Genomic DNA, 15,890 nt, shown 5'->3' with positions numbered 1-15,890 from the left:
AACCTAGCTCTTCCCAACTGCATAGGCAGTAGATTCCCGAGAGGGCTCGGGTGGCTTCGAATCTTCTCAGAAAAGCTGCCTTCGGAAACTTCCGGATTCCCTCAAAGGTGAACGAGCCATAGCGGGTGCACGAGTGTGCCCGAGACCAGACCTCCTCTCACTCCCGCGTTCCCTTAGGCGTCCATCAATTTGAATGGTTAGGGTGATAAAGGGAGTCGAGGTCCACCGGCAGTTCCCGAGCAGCTAGCTCATACTTTACCTCCTCAGATAATCCGTGCAGAAAAGTATCGAATAGATACTCCGGATTCCAGGCAATCTCGGGAGCCAACGTGCGAAAATCCGCCATGTAGTCTGCCACACTACGGGAGTTTTGTCGTAAGTCAAGCAATTTACTGACCGCTTTTCTCCAGGATACCGAACACTCAAATACCTTTCTCACCTCTGCCATAACTTTCTCCAGATGACCACAAACGGTTGTTGTTCCATAGTAGACTTAAATCAGTTCAGAGTCCAATAGGTACCGAAGGGCAGGCAGATTCAAGGTCATGGCAGGCAGGATGATCAGGCAAGTAGTCCAGAGTCAGGCAGTGGTCAAAACCGGGAAGACTAGCAAAAGAGAATAGAAAAGGAATACGGTGGAAAAACAGACTGGTTGACTTGACTAAACATACAAGGCACAGAGAAACAGGAAACACAGGGATAAATTCACTGGGGAAAATAAGTAACACCTGGACGGGGTGGAGACAATCACAGGGACAGGTGAAACAGAGCAGGGCGTGACAGTGTTAAAGTTACTCTACAGGTAGTGTCACATTTTCAGAGTTAATTTCACTCAAAATGGTGTTAAAATTCCACTAAATTTAGTTGAATTTACACTGCAGACTGCATAATTTTATACTCCGACACTGGAGCTCATTTTTCTTTTTATTTCACCTTTATCTAATCAGGAAGGCAAGTTGAGAACAAGTTCTCATTTACAATTGTAACCTGGCCAAGATAAAGCAAAGCAGTTCGACACATACAACAACACAGAGTTACACATGGAGTAAAACAAACATACAGTCAATAATACAGTAGAAAAATAAGTCTATATACAATGTGAGCAAATGAGGTGAGATAAGGGAGGTAAAAACAAAAACAAGGCCATGGTGGCGAAGTAAATACAATATATTTTATATACAATATATAAGTAAAACACTGGAATGGTAGATTTGCAGTGGAAAAATGTGCAAGGTTGAGATAGAAATAATGGGATGCAATGGAGCAAAATAAATAAATAAATATAGTAGGGGGAGAGGTAGTTGTTTGGGCTAAATTATAGATGGGCTATGTACAGGTGCAGTAATCTGTGAGCTGCTCTGACAGCTGGTCCTTAAAGCTAGTGAGGGAGATAAGTGTTTCCAGTTTCAGAGATTTTTGTAGTTCGTTCTAGTCATTGGCAGCAGAAAACTGGAAGGAGAGGTGGCCAAAGGAAGAATTGGTTTTGGGGGTGACCAGAGAGATATACCTGCTGGAGCACGTGCTACAGGTGGGTGCTGCTATGGTGACCAGTGAGCTGAGATAAGGGGGGACTTTACTAGCAGGGGCTTGTAGATGACCTGGAGCCAGTGGGTTTGGCGACGAGTATGAAGCAAGGGCCAGCCAACGAGAGCGTACAGGTCGCAGTGGTGGGTAGTATATGGGGCTTTGGTGACAAAACGGATGGCACTGTGATAGACTGCATCCTATTTATTGAGTAGGGTATTGGAGGCTATTTTGTAAATGACATCGCCGAAGTCGAGGATCGGTAGGATGGTCAGTTTTACAAGGGTATGTTAGGCAGCATGAGTGAAGGATGCTTTGTTGCAAAACGGGAAGCGAATTCTAGATTTAACTTTGGATTGGAGATGTTTGATGTGAGTCTGGAAGGAGAGTTTACAGTCTAACCAGACACCTAGGTATTTGTAGTTGTCCACATATTCTAAGTCTGAACCGCCCAGAGTAGTGATGTCTGACGGGCGGGCAGGTGCAGGCAGCGATCAGTTGAAGAGGATACATTTAGTTTTACTTGTATTTAAGAGCAAGTGGAGGCCACTGGCATTGAAGCTCGTCTGGAGGGTTGTTAACACAGTGTCCAAAGAAGGGCCATAAGTATACAGAATGGTGTCGTCTGCGTAGAAGTGGATCGCTCACCAGCAGCAAGAGTGACATCATTGATGTATACAGAGAAGAGAGTCGGTCCAAGAATGAAACCCCGTGGCACCCCCATAGAGACTGCCAGAGGCCCGGACAACAGGCCCTCCGATTTGACACACTGAACTCTATCAGAGAAGTAGTTGGTGAACCAGGCGAGGCAATCATTTCTGAAACCAAGGCGATCGAGTCTGCCGATGAGGATGTGGTGATTGAACAGCTCTGAAACCAGATTGCATAGCGGAGAAGGTATGGTGGGATCCGAAATGGTCGGTAATCTGTTTGTTGACTTGGCTTTCGAAGACCTTAGAAAGGCAGGGAAGGATAGATATAGGTCTGTAGCAGTTTAGGTCAAGAGTGCCTACCCCCTTTGAAGAGGGGGATGACCGCAGCTGCTTTCCAATCTTTGGGAATCTCAGACGACACGAAAGAGAGGTTGACCAGGCTAGTAATAGGGGTTGCAACAATTTCGGCAGAATTTTTTTGAAAGAAAGGGTCCAAATTGTCTAGGCCAACTGATTTAACTCCTCATAATGTTGAAAATACTTATCCTGGGTTAAAATAAGTCAACACTGTTATATTTACACACCCTTTTCAACTGTGTACTTTTGATCCAAGGCTCTGGTTAACAATTCACAGCAAATTTGCCAGTGTGACCGAGTATGGATTTTTCAGTGGAACATTTCTACTGTCGATTCAGAATTGTTTAAATAGTTTTTTGGGGGGTAGATGAGATTGATTCAGGAGTTTAAAGAACTCTGTAATAGTACAATTAACAATCGGTGGTGTAAAATAATCCCAGTGTTGGTGTTAATAACCAGTGTTGAGTGTGTGATTGTGTCAGTTTTACTCTGTTGAGAGTAAAACATTCCCATCATTATCAGATTTTCCACCATACTCTACTGCAGGTAGACATTTTTGGATTGATTTTAATATGTGTTTTATAATATATGCTATTCAGCAGACGCGTTTATCCAAAGCTACTTACAGTCATGCGTACATACTGTACATTTTAAGTATGAGTGGTCCAGAGATTCAAACACACTATCCTGGCTTACAACTGAACTACGCAGGACGATTTTTGCATGTACATTGATTGATTGATCTTATGCATGATAATGGTACTGGAGGGGATGGCTGCCGTTTTAAGTGCTCCTAACCAACTTGTTTTTTAAAAACTTTTTTGTACATACTGTTGCTGCTTCCGTCTCTTATGACCGAAAATAACTTCTAGACATCAGAACATCAATTACTAATCTCGACGTTGACAAAGATTTTTTCTTTACGAGTCCGACGCACAGGACATACTGCTTTCTCAGGAACGTCATTTGCGTGAAGAAACGACGGAGAAAAAGGCGGCGGAGGTTGGGATACCTTCTGAGAATTCGTAGGCGATTGGCCAACGAGCAATCATTGGAAAACAAAATGGATGATCAAGATTATCCTACCAACGGGACATTAAAAACTGTAATATCTTATGTTTCATAGAGTCGTGGTTGAACGACGACACAGATAATATAGAGTTGGCGGGATTTTCCATGCTTCGGCAGGACAGAGAAGAAACGTCTGGTAAGACGAGGGGCGGGGGTGTGTCTATTTGTCAATAACAGCTGGTGCAGGATGTCTAACATTAAAAAAGTCTCGAGGTATTGCTCGCCTGAGGTAGAATACGATAAGCTGTAGACCACACTATCTACCAACATCATCTATATTATTTGTAGCCATCTATTTACTACCACAAACCGATGTTGGCACTAAGACTGCACTCAAACAGCTGTATAAGGCCGTAAGCAAACATGAAAGTGCTCATCCAGAAGCGGCGTTCCTAGTGACCGGGGAATTTAATGTAGGCAAACTTAAATCTATTTTACCTCATTTCTACCAGCCTGTCACATGTGCAACCAGAGGGGGAAAAAACTTGAGACCATCTTACCTCTACAACCAGAGAAGCGTACAAAGCTCTCCCTCACCCTCCATTTGGCAAATCTGACCATAATTATATCCTCCTGATTCCTGCTTACATGCAAAAACGAAAGCAGGAAGTACCAGTGACTCTCTCAATACGGAAGTGGTCATGACGTTACATGACTTTTTTCCTAGCATAGACGAGAATATGTTCTGAGATTCATCCAATGGCATTGAGCAGTATATCACCTCAGTCATCGGCTTCATCAGTAAGTGTATTGACAATGTCGTCCCAACAGTGACCACACATACATATCCCAACCAGAAGCCATGGATTACAGGCAACATCCGCATCAAACTAAAGGCTGAGCTGCCGCTTTCAAGGAGCGGAACACTAATCCGGACGCTTATAAGAAATTCTGCAAAGCCCTCAGACAAACCATCAAACAGGCAAAGCGTCAATACAGGATTAAGATTGAATCCTACCACACCAGCTCTGACGCTCGTCGGATGTGGCAGGGCTTGAAAACTATTACGGACTACAAAGGGAAACCCAGCCGCCAGCTGCCCAGTGACGCAAGCCTACCAGATGAGCTAAATGCCTTTTATGCTTGCTTCGAGGCAAGCAACACTGAAGCATGCATGATAGCACCAGCTGTTCCGGATGACTGTGTGATAACGCTCTTGGTAGTCGATGTGAGCAAGACCTTTTAAACAGGTTCACAAAGCCGCGGGGCAAAAAGCTGTGTGGCCAGACGGATTACCAGGACGTGTACTCAAAGCACTGACATTTTCATCCTCTTGCTGACCAAGTCTGTAATACCTTCATTTTTCAAGCAGACCACCAAGGAAGCGAAGGTAACCTGCCTAAATGATTACCGCCCGTGGAACTCAAGTAGGTAGCCATGAAGTGCTTTGAAAGGCTGGTCATGGCTCACATCAACACCATCATCCCGGATACCCTAGACCCACTCCAATTCGCATACCACCCAATATATCCACAGATGACGCAATCACTATCGCACTCCACACCGCCCTTTCCTAATTGGACAAAGGGAACAAGATGTGAGAATGCTGTTCATTGGCTACAGCTCAGCGTTCAACACCATAGTGCCCAGAAAGCGCATCACTAAGCTAAGGACGCTGGGACTAAACACCTCCCTCTGCAACTGAATCCTGGACTTCCTGATGGGCCATCCCCAGATGGTAAGGGTAGGCAACAACATGTCTGCCCCACTGATCCTCAACACTGGGGCCCCTGGGGTGTGTGCTTAGTCCCCTCCTGTACTCCCTGTTCACCCACCACTGCGTGGCCAAACACAACTCCAGCACCGCCATTAAGTTTGCTGACGTCACAACAGTGGTTTGCCTGATCAAAGACAAAGTTGAGACAGCCTGGCAGTGTGGTGCCAGGCCAACAACCTCTCCCTCAGTGTAAGCAAGACAAAGGAGCTGATTGTGAACTACAGAAAAAGGAGAGCTGAACCAGCCCCTATTAACATCAACAGGGCTGTAGTGGTGCGGGTTGAGAGTTTCAAGTTCCTTGGTGTCCACTTCACCAACAAACTATCATGGTCCAAACACACCAACACCTTTTCCCCCTCAGGAGACCGAAAAGATTTGGTCCCCAGATACTCAAAACGTTCTACAACTGCACCATCTAGATCATCCTGACTGGTTGCATCACCGCCTGGTCGGGCAACTGCTCGGCATCTGACCGTAAGGTGCTAAAGAGGGTAGTGCGTGCGGCCGAGTACATCACTGAGGCCAAGCTTCCTGCCATCCAGGACCTACTGTACATTGATACCCCACACCTCCATTTGTTTTTTACACTGCTGCTACTCACTGTTTATTATCTATGCATAGTCACTTCACCCCTACCAATGTACAAATTACCTTGACTAACCTGTCCCCCGCACATTGACTCTGTATCGGTACCCCTTGTATATAGTCTCGTTATTGTAACTTTTTTTGACCCAGAAAAGTTTGGTGTCCACTGTTCTAGAGTTTTCCCTGTTAACACTATCAATGTTTCCCTTTACTGTACTTGTATTTATTAGGGATCCCCACTAAGGCAGCTACTCTAAATGGGGTCCAAACACATTAAAGCACTTACATTACATTACGTGGCAAGAAAAAGGATGCGAACCCATTGGAAATACCTGGATTTCTGCATAAATTGGTCATCAAATTTGATCTGATCTTCAATCTGAAGCTGGAAGCTTAGATCCTCCAAAACACAATCCAACAAAGCTGCACTGCTTCTGGACACAATGCCCACTTAACCCAGAAGCCAACCGCACCAATGTGTCAGAGGATACACTGTAGACCTGACGACCATGTCAGTGTGCACTGCACCCAGCCCACCACAGGAGTCACTAGTGCACAATGGAACAAGGACATCCCTGCTGGCCAAACCCTCGCCTAACCCAGACGACTCTGGGCCAATTGTGTGCCACCCTATGGGTTTCCCGGTTGCGCCCGGCTGCAAAAGAGCCTGGATTCAAACCAGGATCTCTAGTGGCACAGCTAGCACTACGACTTTAAGTTAGCTGTAGTTGGCTAGCTAGCAAGCAAGTGATGATAATATTGCCAGCCAGTATGGCAATGGAACATTTAGAATGAACGACTGGGTCACGTGGATAGATACAGAACAAAAAGACTGAACGATTGTGTCGTGTCTCTGGCAACCGAACCGCTTTTTCCACATTTAAAATGTTATGGGATGCATTTTCTCCATTGTTTTTTATAGTAGCCCACTCTGGTAGGCATACATTATATTCAAATAGCCACAATTAAACTGTAATTTAAAGCGGGTACAGCGTCTGTGTTTACAGTAAACGTGTGCTGGAGATTTCACAGAATGTTCAGGTTTGAGCTCAGCAGACCTGAAATTTATTCAATGCTGAAATAAATTTGAGGTAACATTGCTTATTTATAGTTAATGTATTGTTCTAAAGAGTTACGTTTTAATGATAACATTCATCTCCAGTAGGAACTCACATAGTCCACAGGACTGAAAATGAACTAATTAAACATCTCTCTCTCTCTCTCTCTGCTGTAATCACAAACAGACACATTCCTGTGATGATGAATGAGGTCACTGAGCCTAGGCCTGTAAAGCAGCCAGGAACAACAGGAATGTGACACAGAAACCCTCCTGTAGAGGGGTATGTACTGGGACAGAAACAGAAACACGTTTCCAGTCTCACAGTTGGGTGGATACTGTAGCAGGACACAAGGTTTGGCATTAATGTCACTTTAATGGATGACAGAGGGCGGATTTGATTATGCTGAGCAGTGGAGCACCGGTCTGTGGCCCGTAACGTGAATGGGCAAAAGCGGTGAGAGAGGAGCACCCGTCTCAAATCAGTAATCTGTGCCGCTTGGTCATGTTGTCAACAAAGCAGCATGGTAATTTTTAGAAAACCATACAAAATCTCTTTTCCATTAAATATATGTTTGAATTTTCTAACTTGTTAGAGGCATTACAACATTTATTTTGTATGTGAAAACACAGAATCATACTCATTACTACTTGTGGTTAATTATGTCACATTTGTTCTGAGCCGACTTCACCGGGGGCTTTGAACGGGGACCTGGCTCATGTCTGGGAGGCAGCACGGTTTCGAAACGAAAGCAATTATCTTTCACCAAGTGCAAAACACGCCTACCCAGGAGCCAGGGCCAGATTAATCTAATCCCCTCAGTCATTTTTAGGATTCCACACTGATAGTAACACTGATGCTGATTGGCTGTCTCCCTGTTGCTTTTTCCAGTCTCCCAGGTGGCATATAGAGCTCGAGCCGTGGGCCAGTGACAACCACTCCCTGGAGGAGGAAGCTAGGAGGTTCCTTCACTACATCACTACACCACAGGTGGGTCACACTCATTTAATGGTTGTATCCAAATTGGCACCCTATTCCCTATATCTAGGTGGCAAAGGTCCGGATGGATATTGTCATTTATCAGCGTAGTAACAAACCTTCACCTCACAACCCATGCGAGTCTGGTAGGAAATGAACAGTCAATCATGTGTTCAATGAAATTTGATGATATTTAGAGGAAATCAGATCAAAGTATGATGACCAAAGTATGAAAATGTACTGTTGCTTCTACAATTATAAAGTTTGATCATAAAGTTACTGGTCACCTCCCCCCTGTCAAACACTTGGATTCAGGAAGCTGGATTTTGCAGCTATGCAACTTTTCAGGGAAGTCAGGAACCAATATACACAGTCAGTTAGGAAAGCTAAGGCTAGCTTTTTCAAACAGAAATTTGCATCCTGTAGCACTAATTCCAAACAGCTTTGGAACACTGTAAAGTCCATGGAGAATAAGAGCACAAAATCTCAGCTGTCCACTACTCTGAGGCTAGGAAACACTGTCACCACCGATAAATCTACGATAATCGATAAATGCAATTAGCATTTTTCTACGGCTGGCCATGCTTTCCACCTGGCTACCCTTACCCCGACCAACAGCTCTGCACCCCCCGCAGAAACTTGCCCAAGTCCCCACCCGCTTCTCCTTCACCCAAATCCAGACAGTTTATGTTCTGCAAGAGCTGCAAAATCTGGATCCCTACAAATCAGCTGGGCGAAACAATCTGGATCATCTCTTTCTAAAATTATACACCAAAATTGTTACTAGCCTGTTCACCCTCTCTGAGATCCCCAAAGATTGGAAAGCTGCCGCGGTCATCTTCCTCTTCAAAGGGGGAGACACTCTAGACCCAAACTGTTATAGACCTATGTATATCCATCCTGCCCTGCCTTTCTAAAATCTTTGAAAGCCAAGTTAACAAACAGATCACCGAACATTTCGAATCCCACCGTACCTTCTCCACTATGCAATCTTGTTTCCGAGCTGGTCATGTGTGCACCTCAGCCACGCTCAAGGTCCTTAACGATATCATAACTGCCATCAATAAAATACAGTACTGTGCAGCCGTTTTCCTCAACCTGGCCAAGGCTTTCGACTCTGTAAATCACTGCATTCTTAACGGCAGACTCAATAGCGTTGGAATAGTAACCGAAAGGTTGCAAGATCGAATCCCCAAGCTGAGGTAAAAACCTGTCGTTCTGCCCCTGAACAAGGCAGTTAACCCACTGTTCCTGGGCCGTCATTGAAAATAAGAATTTGTTCTCAACTGACTTGCCAAGTTAAATAAAGGTTAAAATAACTAAAATAGCCTTGGTTCTCAAATGACTGCCTCTCCTGGTTCACCAACTACTTCTCGGATAGAGTTCAGTGTGTCAAATCGGAGGGCCTGTTGTCCGGACCTCTGGCAGTCTCTATCGGGGTGCCACAGGGTTCAATTCTCGGGCAGACTCTTTTCTCTGTATATATCACAGATGTTGATCTTGCTACTGGTGACTCTCTGATCCACCTCTACGCAGACAACACCATTCTGTATACATCTGTCCCTTCTTTGGACACTGTGTTAACAAACCTCCAAACAAGCTTCAATGCCATACAACACTCCTTCCGTGGCCTTCAACTGCTTTTAAATGCTAGCTAAACTAAATGCATGCCCTTCAGCCGATTGCTGGCCACACCCGCCCGTCCGACTAGCATCGCTACTCTGGACGGTTCTGACTTAGAATATGTGGACAACTACAAATACCTAGGTGTCTGGTTAGACTGTAAACTCTCCTTTCAGACTCACATTAAGCATCTCCAATCCAAAATTAAATCTAGAATTGGCTTCCTATTTCGCAACAAAGTCTACTTCACTCATGCTGCCAAATATACCCTTGTAAAATGTACTATCCTACCGATCCTTGACTTTGGCCATGTCATTTACAAAATATCCTCCAACACTATACTCAGCAAATTGGATGTAGTCCATCACAGTGCCATCTGTTTTGTCACCAAAGCCCCATGTACAACCCACCACTGTGACCTGTATGCTCTCTTTGGCTGGCCCTCGCTACATATCAAATCAAATCGAATTTAGTTATATAGCCCTGATATCAGCTGATATCTCAAAGTGCTGTACAGAAACCCAGCCTAAAACCCCAAACAGCAAGCAATGCAGGTGTAGAAGCACGGTGGCTAGGAAATACTCCCTACAAAGGACAAAACTTAGGAAGAAACCTAGAGAGGAACCAGGCTATGAGGGTTGGCCAGTCCTCTTCTGGCTGTGCCGGGTGGAGATCATAACAGAACATGGCCAAGATGTTCAAATGTTCATAAATGACCAGCATGGTCAAATAATAGTAATCACAGTGGTTGTCGAGGGTGCAGCAGGTCAGCATGGCCAGGTGGACTGGGTAGAGTAAGGAGTCATCATGCCAGATAGTCCTGAGGCATGGTCCTAGGGCTCAGGTCCTACGAGAGAGAGAAAGAAAGAAAGAGCATACTTAAATTCACACAGGACACCGGATAAGACAGGAGAAATACTCCAAATATAACAGACTAATCCTAGCCCCCCGACACATAAACTACTGCAGCATAAATACTGGAGGCTGAGACAAGAGGGGTCAGGAGACACTATGGCCCCATCCGATGATACCCCCGGACAGGGCCAAACAGGCAGGATATAACCCCACCCACTTTGCCAAAGCACAGCCCCCACACCACTAGAGGGATATCGTCAACCACCAACTTACCATCCTGAGACAAGGCCGAGTATAGCCCACAAAGATCTCTGCCACGGCACAACCCAAGGGGTGTGCCAACCCAGACAGGAGGGCCACGTCAGTGACTCAACCCACTCAAGTGACGCACCCCTCCTAGGGACGGCATGGAAGATATTCATCGCCAAACCCACTGGCTCCAGGTCATCTATAAGTCTTTGGTAGGTAAAGCCCCGCCTTGTATCAGATCACTGGTCACCATAGCAACACCCACCCGTAGCATGCGCTCCAGCAGGTATATTTCACTGGTCATCCCCAAAGCCAACACCTCCTTTGGCTGCCTTTCCTTCCAGTTCTCTGCTGCCAATGACTGGAACAAATTGCAAAAATCACTGAAGCTGGAGACTTATATCTCCCTCTATAACTTTAAGCAACAGCTGTCAGAGCAGCTTACCGATCACTGTATCTGTAAATAGCACACCTCTTCCCCATATTGTTATTTTTTAGATATCTTCACATCTATCAATCCAGTGTTCATGCTAAATTGTAATTATTTCACCTCTATTGCCTTACCTCCCTAATCTTACTACATTTGCACACATTGTACATAGCTTTTTCTACTGTAAGTTTGTTTGTCCCAAGTGTAACTCTGTGTCGTTGTTTTTGTTGCACTGCTTTGCTTTATCTTGGCCAGGTCACAGTTGTAAATTAAAACTTGTTCTCAACTGGCCTACCTGGTCAAATAAAGGTGACATTTTTTATTTTTATAATAATTTGGTGACATCACACTTATTTCATTTTAATACACCAACGGTAACATGATATTCTCTTACCTAATTGAAATAAGTACCGCCTTGTAACCAAGATCGGAGAAGACGTGTTTGCAGAGGAGTGTGGTTTATATAGCTAGATAACTATTCTATTGGTGCCCAGATTTGACTGTAGGGTGTCAGCAATATTTTTAAAAGTTTACCGTTATTCATCTATGACAAAGATTCTTACAGTATACAGTATGTTTCCCATTTCTTCTGTGTTTGGTGTATGTTTGGGCGCTATCCAGAGCTCCATACCTTCTTACAGTGCCTGTGCTATCCCTTGATACACGGTATTACTGGTAGTGCACACAAGGGAGGCAACTTTTTTTTGTTACATAGAAAAGCACAAGAAACGTCACTTACCAAAACACTAACAAAATGCTAACAAGTACTCAGCATCCCCATAGCGGATGCTAGATAAATGCTTGTGAGCACATTGAAACATTTACTACTAAGATAGACAACACAGCTCGTAAAGTTATTCAAGTATCTCAAAACGCAGTTTGCAGCATGAACAAAACAAATATTAGACAGCAGGGATCCTAATTCCAGAGAGGATCAAGCAATCTAAAGTTAGACACTTAGATAACGTTAGGAAGTTTGCAAAACCCAGCTGGAGAGAATTTATTTGGCACATCTTAGATAGTCAACGTAATACTTACAAGATACAGTGCCTTGCGAAAGTATTCGGCCCCCTTGAACTTTGCGACGTTTTGCCACATTTCAGGCTTCAAACATAAAGATATAAAACTGTATTTTTTTTGTGAAGAATCAACAACAAGTGGGACACAATCATGAAGTGGAACGACATTTATTGGATATTTCAAACTTTTTTAACAAATCAAAAACTGAAAAATTGGGTGTGCTGTCTGTTTGCTTATTTGAGCTGTTCTTGCCAAAATATGGACTTGGTTTTTTACCAAATAGGGCTGTATACCCCCCTACTTTGTCACAACACAACTGATTGGCTCAAACGCATTTAAGAAGGAAAGAAATTACACAAATTAACTTTTAAACATTAAATTATTTGTGAGAAGATCAAATGTGATTTTAACTTCTAAATGAGAGAATTGTTTCATAAGTTAACTTATGCTCAATCAGTTACACCATCCATGGGAGCACAGACATTGGTTAGAAGGATGAAACACACTCCTTCTCCTACCCAGTAAAAAAGCCCCCTAACGATCATGAACATTTAGTTCCAGAAATGTGAGGACTGCTGTCCTTAGGTTTAGAAGGGCGAATTTCAATGTGGAGGTGACGATCACCACGCTGGAATGGTACATTTCGACTAGATCAGCCAGAATACAGCATGAGCTGGTTATGGCAACTCCTAGATGTCGAGTTATCAGCTGCAGCTGTAAACGTACGTGGCCTAGAAAAGGACAGACAATCTCCTAAGAACGACAGGGTACTTCAACGTATCCGCTCCACAACACTACGAACAGAAAGATTCTTCAAAGGACAATGGCGATGTCTTCTGGGCAAACCAGTCTTCCATATTCGACCCATCTATCGAAGTGCAGCTCAGAGTAAATATATATCTTGCATTTTCCTTTTCCCGAATGGGCGCTTATTATAATGCATACGATTCTGTATTTACGGTAGCATAGCTTCTCAAGGTCCAATAGAGACCCAATCCCTTTGTCCCTCTGTCTTCCCGCTCTTTCATTCAAACCAAACCCCCTTCCTTTGTGTAACCAGCCGTCATATCGGGTTAGCCCACTAGGGGCTTTTCATGACATGATTAGTAATCTATGTGTGATCTATCCTGTGTATATATATGTAATTCTGTGTAATTATTTAGGTATTTAGTAAATAAATAATTAAGACAATTTGTGTATTGCTGATTCAACTTGTTAGCTAGGGTTCGTACAGATAACCAAGTACTTACGACAATCAGAATGAGACCAATCGAGGTGATGATTAATAGTTGAATGCTATTGATATAAAAGATTTTCAGACCTTTAAGAGAGTGGATTCGGGAGATAACCGCTCTATATAAATTAATGCTTCCATGGTGCCCCAGGTTATTAATGGTTTAATTCAATCACGTAATCAATTAAACGTTAGGTAATCGATTTGATAAAATAGCATGTCATATAATTTAACCATAGTCAGAGACACGACACCAGCATGGACCAGCTTTAAATTTATGCTGGTCTATAACCAACTCTAACTGTAAATAAAGCATCCTTTTCATATACAGTGGGGCAAAAAAGTATTTAGTCAGCCACCAATTGTGCAAGATCCACTTAAAAAGATGAGAGAGGCCTGTAATTTTCATCATAGGTACACTTCAACTATGACAGACAAAATTTGAAGAAAAGAAATCCAGAAAATAACATTGAAGTATTTTCTATGAATTTATTTGCAAATTATGGTGGAAAATAAGTATTTGGTCAATAACAAAAGTTTATCTCAATACTTTGTTATATACCCTTTGTTGGCAATGACAAGAGGTCAAACGTTTTCTTTAAGTCTCCACAAGGTTTTCACACACTGTTGCTGGTATTTTGGCCCATTCCTCCATGCAGATCTCCTCTAGAGCAGTGATGTTTTGGGGCTGTTGCTGGGCAACACAGACTTTTAACTCCTTCCAAAGATTTTCTATGCGGTTGAGATCTGGAGACTGGCTAGACCACTCCAGGACCTTGAAATTCTTCTTACTAAGCCACTCCTTCGTTGCCCGGGTGGTGTGTTTGGGATAATTGTCATGCTGAAAGACCCAGCCACGTTTCATCTTCAATGCCCTTGATGATGGAAGGAGGTTTTCACTCAAAATCTCATGATACATGGCCCCATTCATTCTTTCCTTTACACGGATCAGTCGTCCTGGTCCCTTTACAGAAAAACAGCCCCAGAGCATGATGTTTCCACCCCCATGCTTCACAGTAGATATGGTGTTCTTTGGATGCAACTCAGCATTTTTTTTTCTCCAAACACGACGAGTTGAGTTTTTACCAAAATGTTATATTTTGGTTTCATCTGACCATTTGACATTCTCCCAATATTCTTCTGGATCATCCAAATGCTCTCTAAGCAAACTTCAGACAGGCCTGGACATGTACTGGCACTGCGGGATTTTAGTCCCTGGCGGCGTAGTGTGTTACTGATGGTAGGCTTTGTTACTTTGGTCCCAGCTCTCTGCAGGTCATTCACTAGGTCCCCCCGTGTGGTTCTGGGATTTTTGCTCGCCGTTCCTTGTGATCATTTTGACCCCACGGGGTGAGATCTTGCTTGGAGCCCCAGATCGAGGGAGATCAGTGGTCTTGTATGTCTTCCATTTCCTAATAATTGCTCCCACAGTTGATTTCTTCAAACCAAGCTGCTTACCTATTGCAGATTCAGTCTTCCCAGCCTGGTGCAGGTCTACAATTTTGTTTCTGGTGTCCTTTGACAGCTCTTTGGTCTTGGCCATTGTAGAGTTTGGAGTGTGACTGTTTGAGGTTGTGGACAGGTGTCTTTTATACTGATAACAAGTTCAAACAGGTGTTTAGGTCCTTCTGTAGCTCAGTTGGTAGAGCATGGCGCTTGTAACGCCAGGGTAGTGGGTTCGATTCCCGGGACCACCCATACGTAGAATGTATGCACACATGACTGTAAGTCGCTTTGGATAAAAGCGTCTGCTAAATGGCATATATATATATATAGGTGCCATTAATACAGGTAACGAGTGGAGGACAGAGGAGCCTCTTAAAGAAGAAGTTACAGGTCTGTGAGAGCCAGAAATCTTGCTTGTTTGTTGGTGACCAAATACTTATTTCCCACCATAATTTGCAAATAAATTCATAAAAAATCCTACAATGTGATTTTCTGGATTTATTTTTCTTATTTTGTCTGCCATAGTTGAAGTGTACCTATGATGAAAATTACAGGCCTCTCTCATCTTTTTAAGTGTGAGAACTTGCACAATTGGTGGCTGACTAAATACTTTTTTGCCCCACTGTATGTTCATTGAAAGAGAATTTGTCTTGCTTGACAACTCAAGCATACTCCATTGATTACCATAGAGATGGCGTTCTGATTCATCTGATTTGTCTCTTTCCTACTGTGGTTTACGAAAGTTCAATCAGGCAGACTGATCTGAATGCTAATTTAACTTCATCCAGTGAAGATAACACAATTCACTTTGTTTCCTATTATACGGACATAGGTAGAATGAATACAAATGTATCATCATCATTAGAGCGTCTTATTTCTTCTCCTCTTTCCTCTTAGCCACATGTGGAATGTCATTCACCTATTTAACTTATAGCCTATAAGCACGGCACAATAATTCACATTCCTCATGCTTGCTGTTCAACCTATCGACTCACTTTTGCAATTATCACTTTCCTCTCTCTCTTACCCATGTTCTCTCACTAGCTGTTTTGAGCAACAGTTTTCAACAACCATCCACCTCCCCACCACC

The 15,890-nt window shown here is 43.4% G+C and overlaps 1 protein-coding gene across 1 annotated transcript in view; it reads left to right on the top strand.

The window, feature by feature from the left end:
* The window catches only part of LOC118398371 (probable methyltransferase-like protein 24), a 93,318-nt gene that overhangs the window by 45,576 nt on the left and 31,852 nt on the right, over positions 1 to 15,890 (top strand). Inside the window, exon 2 of the mRNA XM_035793639.2 lies at positions 7,857 to 7,955. Within this exon, the coding sequence (XP_035649532.1) occupies positions 7,857 to 7,955 (99 nt within the window). The remainder of the gene's footprint in view (positions 1 to 7,856; positions 7,956 to 15,890) is intronic.

This window comes from Oncorhynchus keta, chromosome 19 (assembly GCF_023373465.1).
Source record: "Oncorhynchus keta strain PuntledgeMale-10-30-2019 chromosome 19, Oket_V2, whole genome shotgun sequence".
NCBI lineage: Eukaryota > Metazoa > Chordata > Actinopteri > Salmoniformes > Salmonidae > Oncorhynchus > Oncorhynchus keta.
Note: the sequence above shows the minus strand (reverse complement) of the source record. Positions and strands in the feature narration are given on the sequence as shown.